Source organism: Parus major, chromosome 3, assembly GCF_001522545.3.
Source record: "Parus major isolate Abel chromosome 3, Parus_major1.1, whole genome shotgun sequence".
Classification (NCBI taxonomy): domain Eukaryota; kingdom Metazoa; phylum Chordata; class Aves; order Passeriformes; family Paridae; genus Parus; species Parus major.
This window is the reverse complement of record NC_031770.1, coordinates 39,190,943-39,206,884: the sequence shown is the minus strand read 5'-3', so window position 1 is coordinate 39,206,884 and position 15,942 is coordinate 39,190,943. Positions and strand designations below refer to the sequence as shown.

Below are 15,942 nucleotides of genomic sequence, written 5' to 3'. Positions count from 1 at the left end.
GGTTCTGTATAATTTAAACACATCCATTATGAACAAAATGTATACTAAATTTAAGTGATAACTTCAATATTTCATTTATATCGAGTATTGTGGACAGATTTATCAGTGTAATACAGCCAGTGTGAAACCAAAATAGAAAAACCTCATCCCTTGAAGATGTCCGAGTGCCTGAAGCTTACAGGGTCCAGCGAGCTCAGCAGGCTGGGTGTTTGGGGTACCTCAGGGGATCCAGAACAAAGCCAAGGCATGGAAACACTCAAAGCTCCAGAAGAGTTCATCACTGAGATTGCTAGGTTTATGCTCTTTTACAATGTTTTCATATTTCCTCTTTTTACTCCTTTCTTCCTCCACTTCTTACAACTCTTTTCTCGTCAAGTAAATATGTCTTGATTTTGACTGCCAGTGTAGGCAACATGCTCAGCATCTCAATTTCTGACACAGTATGAGTCAAATGCGTAGCACAGATTTGGGGTTGGAGACAGTTGGTGGGTTTCTGTTTGTTCTGTCTTTCCAGCACATTTAGTGCTGCCTCTTTGGCTATTAGTCCTACCAGTATATTAATTTTATTTTTCTTCCAATTTTATTGTAATTTCATAATAAGATTTTATCATTTTGTTGTCAGAGTAGCTCACTTTCAAAAAAAATTGCACAATGCCACCCATTTCAAGTAATTAGCACAGGAGTTGTAACTGGTATTATCATAATTATATATCAGTCCCTTGTGACACGCATCCTTTAACTCTCTCTATAAAAATCACTGTAATTAGGCTCTTTTCATTTCTGTTAGTAAGTATAATTTTCTCAGTGTTCTCTAGTACATAACATTCACAGGGAAAAGTATCTGCAGTGATAGTTTGTGTGATAGGCAGTAGCTCCATTTGCCTTGCACCACCTCATTAAAAGCTCTGTCTTTCAGAGGAACTGCCAACACATCATCATCCTGAGAACATCATCCTGTCTCCCTCAGGGGATGCTGGTGATGGGGAAGGAGTTAAGGAAATTAACCAAAGGACTGGTGGCATCACTGTGGGAAGACACACACCGTGTCACCGTGTAAATAAATAACCCTTCCAAGGAGCCTGCCACTCACCTTGTTTGCTATTGTGTGGTGTCTTACTGAGACAGGAGATTACCTGGCCAGAGTAACTCGAGTCCAGAAGCAGAATATATTTATTAAAATGCAAAACACTTCATCCCTTTTCCTTTTGCTGCTAATTGGGGGCATCTTGTAGAGATAACTAGATGTCTAGCATTGCAAAGAAGTTCTTTCCTGGTGTTGTAAAAGCTTTTGAACAGATCTGGAATTTCACTCTTTTCAGAGCTCACTGAGATTAGGCACTTTGTTCACTGAGGAGTTTTTGGAATTTCCTCCAGACACCTCTCTGCACCTGTAGGCAGCTGTACTGCCTCTGTAAATCCAATCACGGAGCCTGCTGAAGAAGAGAATTTTCTTGCAACCTATTCCCTCTTCTTCTATGCCATCTGTAAAAATGAAATGCTAATAATAAACTCAAAAGCTATTTTAGACATGCCCTTGGGCTCCTAAATGCAATATTTCAGAATTCAGACATATCTCCACTTCTGAGAGCATTTCACTACCCTGCAAGAGAAAACCCTGTAGACAGTCAGATTTCCTGCAAATTGAGTTTACCCTGAAACTAGTAACCACCTATCTAGGTCAGTGCAGGTAGATGTTGGTTTAGCAAGTCCATGTGTCCATATTGCACATATGTACTCTGAGGAGCTTTTGAAATTTTACTCTTAACTTTCTATTTCATTCCCAAGTGAAAAAAAAAGCAAAAAAGCTCTGAAATACAAGTAAAGATTTGTTAATTCTTCTGAATCACAGAATATTCTGAGGTGGGTGCTTCACAATATTCTGGTAGAAAGAAGAAAGGTGGGGAAAAAAAGAGTTTTTCTCCTCTGATAGACTTCTATTGTGTTTCACATTCTTCTGCTATAATATTAATCATCTTGACTACAGCAGGCCTAATTATTTTTAATAGGAAAGAGAACTGGCATTGTCAGTCATAGTTACAAACTTCACATGGGTATAAATGTAATGGTGAGGTCAGACGCAAAGGAAAATCAAATCAAAGCATTAAGTCACACCAGTATCTATAGAAAATAAAATAATTAAGTAAAAGAATGATGTTAGAGGACATGGTAGGGGTTTCTGTGGGTGGAAGAAAGTTTGCAATGAAAGCTTAAACAGATTAAAAGCTCTTGTTTGGAGCTCAGAGTTCTTGGTGAATCAGATTTTACAGAACCTTACAGAGATGTGATGCAATTAGCATATTCTAAATGTTTTTTTCTTAAAACTATTGCACAGCTTTTTGAAGCTTGGAGTGGTAGTGAAGCTTTCAAGCTGGATTTTTGGATGTGCTTCTTACTGATGCCAGATTAAGTAAATTAGAAAGGGACTTGATTTCATCTCCCTGTTTCTAAATGTTTATCTATTCAGATTGACTCCTGACCACCACGAGTGATTACTCATGGATAATAGCCAAGTAGAAATTTCTGCTGCTGGGCCAGCTCTGCCCCCAGTACTGTCCCAAATATTCAGAGGTAGGTGGTTTAGATGCCAGATTCAACACCTTGATGTCAACTAGCTTTTTGTCCAGGTCAAAAGAATATCCAGCTGGTTAAGTCTTGCGGGTTTTTAGTCCCTCCATGCTGTTAGAGGCAAGGCAAAAAGCAAGGTTGTATATCCTAAATACAGGATATACATTATTCCCTCCTTTGAAGAAGAAAAATACAACAGAGACAATCTCAACTGACAAGTCCAATTTTTCAGATGCCAGTGTTACAGTGGAATTTGGATCTTGAAACACATGTGAATCTCATGACTTTTTCCTATCTCTGTAATGTACTAACCAACTGTTTGGCTCCAGATGTTCCACAGTTGTGAGCAAAGCCAAAGTTTGCAGTCTGTGCCTTCCACTGGGATAAGTTAGTTTATGCTAGAGTCCAAGTGAATCCTACAGCTCTTGTGTAATTCTGGCAACTGCAAAGCACTGAAAGCACATCTCTCTATCATGTTTTGGTATTTGCAGACTGGAGGGAAAGTGCATTTTAATTACCTACAAAAATTTGATACCAGCAGAGAAGTGATGTCAGCAAGCTATCAATAAATAGAAATCAGTAACTCACAAGAGCTAGTGTTAGCAGGCCTGTGTAATCAAACTGGTATATGTCTATTTATTTTGCTAATAACAGTGAGTGACATAGTCACCAAAGCCCATTTAAATTCCAGAGTTTTTTCATAATCTCCTTAAATTTCATTTTCCTCTTCATTAATTTCATGGTCTTAGTTTGTTTTTTTCTAGGTGGCTGGTGTAAGTAGATAAAATTACACACTGATCTGAAGGCACGAAGTTACACAGTATTATTTAGTGGATCTACATTTTCTCCTTAGCCTGCACTATGTCTAGGTCAGGAGTTTAGTGCTGAATGCAGTAAAGAAAATAAGAATCTTTCTTTGTGAAATATGAAAGCAAAAAAATCAGTCCAAACATCATTAAAACTCCTTGAAAGTTAAGGTGTCTGCAGATCTCAAGAGATTTGCTTAAAATTGTCTCTCCTTAACTATAGAAAGTCACTAAAGTGAAACAGACAGTGGAAATTTCAGGGCAGGCTTTGTATCTATTTTTGTCTCTTTGGGATCTGGTGGAAAATGGATAAATATATCGGTACTTAAATAGGAAGGTCAATGGAAAGTTTGCTAGATGACCTCAGATTTCTTGGCCCTGAGACTGACAGCTTCTCAAACCAGCAGGTACATGTTCACTGCTTGTCCAGCCTTTCCCCACTCTGCCTGCACCAGAACTTGGTACAGAGGTCAGGCCCCAGGGTATGTGCACCAATCTCCAGATCAGAGCCACTGGTAATACATCCCTTTTAGATTTAGCTTTTAAATTTAGTAGAAGTTACCTGCTGCTGGAGCAGAGCACTATCATGACTCTGCCAGAAAGAGGATAGGCTGAATGGGCATGGATCAGATGCTTGCTCAGTCCCCAGTGTTGCAAACCACTCTTGACTTTGCTGTGTGGCTGTCTCAGTCAGGTTTGTATGAGTAGACCTCTATCACGTCTCACACTTGGGGAGAAAAATGGCACTAAGAAGAATATAATGTCATGCAGAAGGACCTCATTATAAAACCTATTAGCCAAGTGAAGGGAAATAAGAGTGCCAGCTATGCTTCCAGAAGCCTCTAACTGTCCTTGCTCTTCTCCAAGATGGCTTTTCAAATTATCTGTGAAGAGCATATCTTTTGTCTCTGCAAGATCATACTAATGATACTGAAAGATACTTTCCAATATTTTATTGAAAAAGTATCCCTGACCAGTCATGCCAAAGTTTTCCTTTCCTATTTGCTTTCCTTCCCTGAATATGTAATGCAGCTATTCAGTATTCTCAAATAATTCATAGGATGGAAATACAAATATTTGAATACCAGCATCAGAAAAGCATTTCATAAATATGTTGCTAGAGTAGTTACAGTTTTATTAATAAAAGTCATATGCAGATTATATAATCTATATGCATATAGATTTCTATCTTACTACCATGCTTGCATACAAATAAGTTTTTCTTGTAGTACCTGAATAGGAATACTAAACCCTGTGAGATCATGTGCTCTTTTGGTATCCATGGTTTAAGATAGAATATGAGTAAATTTGACAAAATCTATAGCAGAAAATATGCAAGAATTACAAGGCACGTTCTAACAAGAGAGCGACAAATAGGAGTAAGACAGACGAGAGCTCGGTGGGATGCAATCAAAATCTATAAATATCTCTAAGGTGATATAAATCATGGATGACAACCATTTGGCTGCTAAAGACAGCAAGGGAAGACAGAACGTCTTGAAGCTAAAAAAAGGGAGTTTCAGGGAAAAAGAAGTCTGAGTGTGAGAGCAGTTGGTAAAGCAAACTCTTCAAGGAAGTGACTGAGATGTCTTCCCCTTCACATGCCAAGCAGCTGCATTTCTCATATTAGTGGAAATGTAGCCTTACAAAATGCAGGGTCAGAGATACAAGACTCCTTCTTTACCTTGATAAACTACAGAGAGCACTTATCAGGTTTTCCCATGAAATTTTGTTTATAAAGCTGGGCATCAGGAAATAATGTGGACCAGACACTTGGGTAAAAGATGGTTTTGAGCACCTGAAGAATTTTGGCGTATCTCAATCTTTTTGGAAGTGGGACATCAATTTTTGTAGCCTACAGGGTGCCATTTAGGAGATACAGGCTTTAGAGCAGATTTAAGCACAAATCTTTGCCCTTCTTTGAATTTGTAAAGGAAGGGCTGTTTTCTGTCATGCTCTGCAAAGAAACCAGCATTAATAGCCCTAATAAGGGCTAGTTACCATACTAAGAGTGATTGCAAACAGCATGGATGGTGTCCTCTCAATGAGATGGAAAGAGAAAATGATTTACAATAAAATGTATGAAGTAGAAAAGGGTGATAGATTATTGCTGTCTATGAGGATCATATGGCTGATCTGTGAGAGTATTTTTGAAGGCTTTCTCGGTGTTCCCATTTCAAAAACTTAATCAGAGATCCTGACTTCCACCCTGGACCAGGGTCGTTCTGTACACTCACCATAACAGGAGGCAACATAGCATATTTTATATGGTGTCTTCATTTTATAAGATTTGGGGTTTCCAGAGTACCTGCAAAAATTCAATGGGTCTCACTTTTCAATTGTTTTGTGTGTTCAGATAGGAGTTGAACTCAGTGATCCTGATGAGTCCCTTCCAACACGGCATATTCTGTGATTCTATGCTTTCTTCCAGATAGTCTCCTCATAGAAGTAGGTCAGTTCTCCAAATAGACAGTGCTTGAATAGCCCTCCAGCTACAGCTTCAGAAAGGCTAGGCCAGTACAGAGTGCTGGACTCTGCTGGAAGGACATGGGAGAAGGCAGGGCAGAGGGGCAGGAGTGGCTTGAGCATTACTACAAGTAGCCAGCTTGTTTCTAGCAGCAACAGCCATTGCTGACTTTCGGGGTAAATGGGGGTCAAAGCTATTGCTTAAATTCTTCACAAAAATAATCAGAGAGGGCAGGTAGAAATACAGAAATGTGTGCAGACCACCTCTTAATCTCAGCTTCAAAGCAAATCTTAAATGTGTAGTGGTTGTACATCTCTGGTTTAAGGATTCCTGCAGCCTTCTTCCCATTTTGTCACAAGGCTCTAAGTGTCTCTTTCCTTGGCATGGCTGGACCTCTGAAAAATGTGAGAATATGGTATTTCTCTCTGCTAACTAAATCTTTTCTGAGACATAGGATCAGGCAGCAGTTTTTCTACAACTTAATAATATCACATTTCTCTTCACTAACTTGCTTGCCAAATACCTAAAGTATTTTGGACAGAATTTGGTCCTTTGTGCCTCTGTTTCTCTTTTGGGGCCATTCAAACTGTGTTTCTTGTACTTGTGTTCCACACTGATGTAATAATTTTTCCCCTTTATAAGTTCTGAATGTGATACACTGGTTTCCATCCCTGAAGCTTTTTGTAGAAGGTGAGAGCAGCATTGCAGTTATTTTACAGACTGAAAACTCATCAGTCTGATCCAAGGATGTGTGCTGGGCAGAGCAGACTGAAACACAGGCAGAGCTTTTCCCACCAAACTATTCTGCTTCCAAAACTGAAGACATCTCCCTAAAATGAGCTTTTGTGTTTCACAGGTGCTATTGAAATAAATTTGTTAATGTTTCTGCTCTGCTTAAAAAAATGTGTGCTACCATGTAAGTGCTAATTAACAAGAGCAGTTAATTAACAGTTCCAGCTGACAGCTTAGGAGTGCTAAGTCAGCAAACAGTGTCAGCAAGTGAGCATGCTCTGTGTGCAGAAATATTTAATGTCTCACCTGCACAGCTTGATCAGATGGGCAGTCCTCATTTCAGAAAATATTGCTAATTAGGCCTGTTTCTTCTAATAGTCATTTTTCACCATTTTTCTGAGGGATTTAAGCATGGATAGAGGGAATGAATTTCTGAAGCTAATCAAAACTAATAGCACAGCAAATAGTCCCTCAGAAACTATTAGGCTTGGAAAAGTTCTCCTTGGAGACCTCTTAAATGTAAAATTATACCATGTTCTTTTAAATAATATTAGCCTTTCTGCAGTGATTTTCATCCAGCTTGAGTTATTTGACATCAAAAAAAGGAACCAAATTAAAACAGATGCTTGGCATGAATAGAGCTTATTTTTAGAAGGAAATATTGCTGAAATGGAAACCTGTACATTTTCCAGCAGCACAGAACTGCAGAACTCTCTCTCTGTGAAGACATTTTCATTGGAATTAGTACTGTAGATGAAACTGTCAGGTTAAAATCTCTGTGTGCTGTCACACCTCCTTTTTTCAGAAGAGAAGAAATCCCACCTATAGTCAGTTCCACTAATAGTGCCCTGAATTTTCAAATACATCACAATGTAGATATAATATGCAAAAGAACACAAAATTAATTTTCCTTTTGCTCATCTCTCCCTTCCCAGAAATAAAAAGGACTTTTACAGAAACTGTCACATCACACTATGTAATGAACCTGTTCTTGAAGGAGATTAACCCATGCTTACTCTCCAAACAGACTGTAGAAAGAACTGTATATAAGAGAAAATAAAGCAGCTTTAAAAAGCATGTAAAACTCCCTTCCTCCTCTATGCTTTTTCAGAAAGCCATTCAAAGTTCCCTAGTGCTGGTCAAAAGGAGCTTCACATCATCCCACTGCCTAAATACACCGGCAGCCTCAGGCGTGGCTGCATCAGGTGTGACAATGCCCAGGTGTCTGCCCTATCTTCTGCTGGATTTTGTGTTGCTGCAGCTGGGGCAGCAGACTGGGACTGTACCAGTAGCTCAGCTGCCCCAGTTCACACTCTGGTGCCTCAGTTTCAGCTGCCAGGAGAGGTCACTTGGGGCAGTTGAAGACAAGACAGAGGTTGATCCTATTTGGGACTGGCAGAAAAAAAGGTTATGCCATATGCTTCTGCAGTATGACCCACCAAAACTCCTAATTCAAAGCTCTTCAACCAACTTTTTATCTATTCCTATGCTGCAGGGCGTACCTTCAATGTTTCCCTAGCTTTGTGGGTTTCGTTGTGGAATAAACCCATAAAATAAAGTGGAGAGGTTTTACTGCACAGAGAGCCATGGTCATGGCACACACCACATGGTGTTAGGGGTTAAACCACTGTGACAGTGTTGGGTGCATTCAGCTTCCCCAGGAAGGCAGGTGGCTGCCATCACCCATTGCAGCTGACATGATCAGACAGCTTTTGAGCCCTCTTCCACTTAAAGAGAAAAATCAAGTCAGAGCCAAGCAAATGCTTTAATCCAGTCTTGTTTGGTTATTAAAGATGCACAAGGTCCTTTCTCCCAAGCACAGAAAGACCCAACAGAGCAGTTTCCTCTCTGGTAGCTTGAGCAAAGCCTGGCCAGAGCCCCATCCCTTCTCCTCAGGCTTGTATCACTGCTCTTCCCATCAGTGCATCTCATGTTTCTTTTCTGTCCTTTTTCTCACTCTTGCTTCTCTCTCTTACTTCTTTTAGGCTGTTCATTTTCCAGACAGCAAAGGCAGTTAAGCTGTCTCCTCCCACCTCTTGCCTTTTCCAATCTCACAACAGTAGTGATGGAGAATTCCATGTGAGAAACACAGCCATTCTCCATTCTTCTCGTGGACAGTCATGCAGGTTAATTTCAGTGTTGGAAAAGGCAATTTGTATTAGCAGGGCTGGTTCACTGAAAGTGGATTAGGGAGTGCTCACACGTACCATTTCTTTGGCAGGGCTGTAAAGGCTGCAAGTCCCAGCTGGTGGGTGGTATAAAACAGCTGAAGGCCCCAACATCTGCTAATGGCATAGCTAGGTCCAGAAGAGATGTGTCTACATAGTTGGAAGCATGCAAATACCTTCACCAAAAGGCAGCAAGCAAATACATATACTGTCTTTTTAGTTGCTGTTAGAATTTCAGCAAGGCTTTACCCATACAGAATTTTATTGATAATCCCTTTAATACTCATCAGTCTGCTCTGCCAGGGCTAAATCCATTGAAAACCCATTAGTAAGGCAGAATTAGATGATTTTTTTCCTAGCAGAAGACTTGTAGAATGACTTGTAAAAACTGGACGGATGCATTAATTGGGATTTTGAAAATATTCTGTCCTGATCCTTTCTTCCTTAATAGATAAAGTGTTCAGTATTGTCCTTTAAAGGAGTTTGACTCATGCTAAAATATCATGAGGTTATTACCCTAAATCCCACTGAGGTAAGAAAATGCACTTTTTCCTTTCAGTTATTCACACAAAGGACATGATAGTTAAAGAACAAACAAATCCCCTATCAGGACAAAGGACACTATTGACTGTGCTGAGCCCATTTTACTCTGAAATTCTTTCATACACTGTTTGACACAGACAAGTTTCTGAACAATCCCTAGGTGTCCAATGCACAGAAAAATGTCTATTTGCTTTATGGCTCAGATTCTTTCTCAAGGGCAATGGACGACCCTTGTGCATCATACCTCTTCTGGGGCAAGGTACAGCGGAGCTCATGGTACATTTTCATTTAAGTTACTTATACATTAAGGCAGCTTTTTGAGTTGGTCTTCTTCATTACACATCTAAAGAGAGAAACACAAAAGTAGCATCATTACATATTACTCAAATTCTCAAGACTAGTAGCTGGGATCTTCCCTTAATTCTGTAATAGAGAGTGTTTATATGTACATTTTAGTTTAATTCAAATCAGAATGAGTTTCCTAAAGAAAACATGTCATTGCATGCACAGGAAAAGCTGCAGGAGGTTCATGGGCTCTCCCAGAGGAGAACAGAGAAGAGTCTGTATTCATGCAAAATACAGTGTCTAAGAGGAAACAGGGACCGGGGTGGCAAATGCTTTTTTTTACCACAGGAAATTCTGGGTGGATTTAACAGTACACCAAAAAACTCTCTGAAAGTGTTGTAAATCACTGCACAGACTGCCCAGGGAAATGGTGAAATCACCATCCCTGGAGGCATTTAAGAGACGTAGATAAGGCACTTTGGTTTAGTAGTGGATTTGGCAATGCTGAGTTAACTGTTGGACTTGATGATCTCGAGAGATCTTTTCCAACCTAAATGAATCTATGACTTTGTGAAAAGGAAGATCAGCAGAACTGAGTGTCACAGTGGAGCTATGGGGCATATTTAATGGACTGCTGTGGCCATTGCAACATACAAATAAAGGAACTGTGCATACTGCAGCCAGTCTGAACTGCAGAGGGATTTCTGCTGAAGTTGCAGCAAACACCTCCTCTGCTGCTTTAGCAGTCTTGGGCCAAGTGGAAGTCACAGGCACACTGAAGAGAGGCACTGTCAGAGTGACAATCTCTTGCTGTGGAGGAGAAAAATGGTTCTGGTCTGTCCAATCAGACTGCCCAGGGACTGAGAGGAATTTTGCAGGTCTCTTCACAGCTCTGACAATGTGGTTCATGGTGCAATTTGGGGCAGCTTAGTGGAACTGTCTTGCAATTTATATTTACATAGCATATTGTGAATTAGATGCATTAAATTGCTGCTGCTGCTGCTACTACTACGTCAGTGACAGAGTGCTTTGGGTTATGTTGGTTTTAGTTTTGTCAATAGCTGAGACTATTTTTGGTCTGGATTTTTTTTAGGCCATATATATGCATTTAAAGTCCTGCATTATTAATAGTCGCTTAAAATTTTCCACAGCTCTGGATATTTCCTTTCACAGGGAACTGCAACAGAAAAGGAATCTGGAAAATACAGCTTGCTACACCAGTTTAGTGATAGTGGTACTTCACACTGGTGGAAATGCTTGCCACAGTAGGTTCTGCTGGTTTGTACAAGGCAGGCAGATGTTGACAGGGGCACACCTGAGTTACTGCAGTAACTTGACAAGAGGTTTATCAGTGTAGCCAAGGAGGTGGCCTTGAGGATCTTTTCGTATTTTAGGCTTACTGGTTGAGTGGGACACATTCAGTCACTGTGGTTGTACTCACGTGGAGTTAGTTGATTTGGGCTGCATTGGCTTCTTGATAATGCCTCAACAAGACTGGGAGAACAACAGCAGAAATTTTTATTTCATTCACCTATTCTTGAGGTTTTCCTTTATTTATTCAAATGTGGACAACAATCATTTACCTGCAACAGCTGTCTGTTGCACTTTCATTTGTCACACTTCTATTAATTCAGAATCAAATCACTGATAAGGCTTCAGAGGCATACCTGAGCCATGGACAACTACTGACCATCATTATCACTGCACATACCTGCCAGTCATGATGGCTATGAAACCTCCGATTTATATTCAGTTATGCATTACTATGGCTAATGCATAAGATTCTACTCATGAATTTATATCATCACAATTACACCATGAAAAATGCAGGCATTTTATAAAAAAAACAGACAGGCATTTATCCTCATTAGCAAAAGAGGTTTTTAAAAAGCTGTTTTTTCCCTGCTAACACTGTCATTTAAAATCTGTGCTCTGTGCCTAGTTCTTGGAGAGTACTAATCACATTTAAGTTTGGAAGCCTTGAAATCCAAGGCAATAATGGAAATTATTTTTTAAAAATGCCACCCATTCCACTTTGGTAAACCTGTTAGTCAAAAGTACTGCTGTTGTTTTGTAGCAATGAGAAATAGAGCCAAAATAGTGCACTCCTAATGAGTTTCTAGTAGAATGAGCCTTTCGCCATTTCTTGTGCAGTTACTTTTGAGATTCCAAAATGCAGAGATTTCCCTTAAGATTATTTTTTGTTCCATATTTATAATTTACATCTGCACAGTGAGAAGTATTAATCAGCGCTCTCAGCTGGACAAATGACTAACACTCCCATGCCAAATATAGGTACCAGAATCACTGAGGAGAAGTCAGTGCCCTCCTGATTGCTGGCTTTCCATGCAGTGATGCTCTCTAAGCAGCAGGTGTCACGTTTTTCTAAGACCTGCTGCAACAAAACAAAAAAGTTTGCATGTCTTGCTATATTTTCTAATAAGGCAAAAGACGCTGACTACATAAAAGTGATCTGTGAAGTAGATTTCTTTCCAGTTTAGGAATGGGTAGAGAGTTTGGTTACATGGTCAAATAAAATGTCTGGTCACTCTGTTCACTACAATAACTTGGCCCAAAGAACCAAGTGATTACCAAGTTTCAATTCAAACCTCCTCTGACAGTAAATGTCCATACATTTTCATTTCTGACATATACATATGACAATTTATTTTAAATTATCAGCATGTTTACAAGCATATGCCAATGTTACGATTCTATCAATTTTTTATGTCAAAAAGGTCATTTTAAAACTATGATTATTTTAATATTCTCAATGTTGCTTGATTTCTAAATGACACTTCTTGTAACTGCCATTATTTATGGGTAAACAAAACTGTAGGCATCAAAAAGAGGGCCTACGCCTCCAGAATCTAAACTAATTATTGCTCCATCTGGCTTTGGCAGACAGTCAGCATGGCTCACATTTGCACATGGTTTGAGCTGTCCTCTCCTAGAATAATGATTAATAGAAGAATTTTGAATAGTAATTTGTTTAAACTGTAGGAATTGGTCGTTTTGTGCTTAAAGCTGCTAACTGGTATTTGACTTCTGTCCTTCATTTATTCCAGATAATTGATAAGAGCAAGAGAGACCCCTCTGAAGAAATTGAGATACTTTTGCGGTATGGACAGCATCCAAACATCATTACTCTTAAAGATGTGAGTAGTCTTTGAGCACTTCAGCATTAAATGATTTTCACCTCATAGTCAGGCTCATTTATTGATCCATGTCTGAAAAATTCTTCAGTTGAAAGTCCGAGGTAAAACCAGACCCATTGAAATCAAGGAGAAAAACATGACTTAACAAATTACTGGATTGCGTTTGGGAAGACTGGTCACGTTATGCATTCTATTCATATAGATTCATTCTATTCATATAGATTCATTCTATTCATATATACTGTAACAAACCATAAATAAAACCAAAGGGGCACAGTGCTGGAGAATGAGAAAATGAGTTTGGGTTTGCAGCAGGATTTAAAAGGAGATCTCCCTAGCTGGGTGTTTTGGGGCACTGCTGAATACACACAGTGGTGCTACTGGATAGGGGGATGATGTTTCTTGAGCAGTAGCCATTCCCATGCAGCCTGTGATACCTGCTTTGCTGGGAAGAGGAGAGCTTACAGAGTCACTAGGATTTCCCCCAGTAGTGTTTTAATGCCAGGGACTTTTTGCCTTCTATTCCAACAGCCTGAGATGTCATTATTTTTCTTCAGCATTTCATATGAAAAATAATCCTTCACTATGCTTAAATGAAGGAATATAGTCAGAAATGAACTATAATGAAGGCCTTTAGTCAGAGGTGTTTTACTTTAGCTGCCTGAAGTCTCACCTAAGATTTTCCACACCATGTTAGATTCAGAGTCTACAGAACAAAACCCTGCCTGAGTCAGTGGCCAGTACATGATGGTTTAGACCTCCAAGAAGTATATAAGAATCTCCTAATCACTTGCCCTCAGGAAAGTCTCACCTAATTCCTAAGTGCTAAAGAGTATCTCAACTTCTGTGCAAAAAAAGTTTTTATATTCCTTTCCAAAAACATGTAGCGTTTATGACTATAACACTGCCTATTATTGCAGTCCATATAAAGGATGATGACATGAAAATGTCATTAAATTGTCCTCCAATTTAAAGGATAAAATGTCTTTTACCAACTCTCATTGACATTGAATTTAAATATATCTTGCAGCTGATACCAACAATATATTCACCAGAACTGCAAATATAAACTATATAATAACATTAGATGCAAGTGTTGGCCAACAGTGTAATACAACTCCTTAGTTGATCGTGAGTCAAAGGGAAATATTGATATTTGAAATGGCAAATGTTACCCTGTGGAAGTGGAAAGAGAGAACACTACTGAGAAGAATGTTTGGGTGAGAGCCAGCAGACATTTGAAGCTGTGTGGAGTGGTGCTGTTTTTAACAGCTGAGCCTGCTCTGTTGGCATGATAGAAAACCGGAAAGCTACATTTCTGTGTGGACAAATAAGCAAGCTGCTCCTGACACCAGAAAAAAAAGTGATGATTTAAGTCATTTTATAAAGTTTTCTTTTTAGTTGTTGAGCATAAAAAGCCCATTTCCCACACATTTGCTGACATTTTCTTCTTGCAAATTCACACACAAGCAAGCCAACACTACGATTAAAGGATCAACCTTTATCAAGTTGATGGTTCCAAGAGACGTATTTATTGTGTTACTGTTCCAGGTCTATGATGATGGGAAATTTGTGTACCTGGTGATGGAGCTGATGCGGGGAGGCGAGCTGCTGGACCGCATCCTTCGGCAGAAGTGTTTCTCAGAGCGGGAGGCCAGCGCTGTGCTGTGCACCATCACCAGGACCGTGGACTACCTACACTCTCAGGGCGTAAGCGTTGCTTTTTTGGCTTAGCTGCATCAACCTTCTTAAAATTCAGCTTCTTGAAATAGCAAATAGTTGTGATTTTGCTTCTCTGAAATGTAAATATGTTTCCCCCCTCCCTCTCCACCAAAAACCTACCTCCATATTTATAATTACATTTGGTTTGTGAAATAGGGTCATTGGCTTTTTATCCATCTTCCACTGAACTGAAGCATGTTGAAGTAGTATTTTCTTTCCCCACACTACAGTGATTTTCAAGTTCATGTACTTTCTAAAGATATTAGTTGTTTACTTTTTATCACAATCATTACTGCAGGACCTGAACTTTTAGCAACATTTCAAATATGGTAGCTGAATCAGCAAATAGGTAGAAAATCAAATGTTCAGCTCTCCAAATGACGTGGCAGTTTGAGCAGCTGATGGGAAAGACTCCTGACATGCTGTTAAAATCTGACTTTTAAAATCTAAGCTCTTTATATGCAACAGTTTGAAAATCTCTCCTTTTCTGCATTTCAGGGACAAGCAGTTTGGATAGCTAGTCAAATATTTACTGTTTTTCCTGCTTCATGGTTAAAACAAAGTGCATTTTGTGCTTTGGCTTCTATGCTTTCATGGTGATTTTTCAGTCTTGCTATAACAAATAAGGGCTGTTTTCCTGCCACTGATATTCAGCATGTCTGGTAAAACACACAGTCACATAAAATTGTGTGAATACATTTTGAAATTAGGAAAGAAATTAATTCCTCCTTTTAGGTGTGAGCCACTTACATGGACAGTCACTAGAACATAACACACTTTCCTCCCATGATGTGATTTATTCTTCACCTTTCAGTTCAGTATTCAAGGCCATCAAGCTCCAGAAGACTCTGCCACCAAGATATTTGTACAACTGCCCACTTTGTCCACCCTTAGGAAGTTGTCTCCTCTTAGAGCAGCAGCCTCCATCTTAATACACCCACAGAGGCTGTCAAACATTTTGTTTTTCATTTTAACAGACTTTATCTTTTTTTTCCTCCTTCATTTGTCCAAGGCTTTTAAGTAACTTTTTTTCCAAAACTTAAATATTTTCAGCATGAGTTCTTGACCTACCTCAACCAGCAGACCAGAAATGGCAGCCAAGCCCCAGTGTTCCCTGACCTCCTCTTCTCACTTGTTTCTCACTGTTCTTTCTTAAGGTGGTGCACCGAGATCTCAAGCCAAGTAATATCCTCTACATGGATGAGTCAGGAAACCCAGACTCTATCAGGATCTGTGACTTTGGGTTTGCCAAGCAACTCAGAGCGGAGAACGGGCTGCTCATGACTCCCTGCTACACAGCCAACTTTGTCGCTCCTGAGGTAGGATCACATTTCAAAGCCTGCAGTAGAAAGTGAGTCCTAGGAAGCAGTCCTTCCTCCCTTGCTGCCTTTACAAGAGGAGCAAGGCAGAAACCAGGCTACTGGCACTTGCACAGCCTCTATTACAGTAACTTTCCTGTTCCTAGTCCTGTCATGGTAGTTGTTTTTCTCCTGACA

At 39.6% G+C, this 15,942-nt stretch overlaps 1 protein-coding gene and 1 long non-coding RNA gene across 2 annotated transcripts in view; one reads left to right on the top strand and one right to left on the bottom strand.

Annotated features, from left to right (window-relative positions):
• Positions 1–15,942, top strand: part of LOC107202385 (ribosomal protein S6 kinase alpha-2) — a 157,715-nt gene that overhangs the window by 130,329 nt on the left and 11,444 nt on the right. Inside the window, exons 15-17 of the mRNA XM_015623089.3 lie at positions 12,635–12,724; positions 14,276–14,434; positions 15,604–15,765. Of these exons, the coding sequence (XP_015478575.1) occupies positions 12,635–12,724; positions 14,276–14,434; positions 15,604–15,765 (411 nt within the window). The remainder of the gene's footprint in view (positions 1–12,634; positions 12,725–14,275; positions 14,435–15,603; positions 15,766–15,942) is intronic.
• LOC117244024 lies at positions 6,116–7,625 on the bottom strand. Its single transcript, XR_004496333.1, has 3 exons — positions 7,587–7,625; positions 6,877–6,966; positions 6,116–6,233 (listed from the first exon to the last, which is right to left on the bottom strand). It is a non-coding gene; the product is annotated as an uncharacterized LOC117244024 (long non-coding RNA).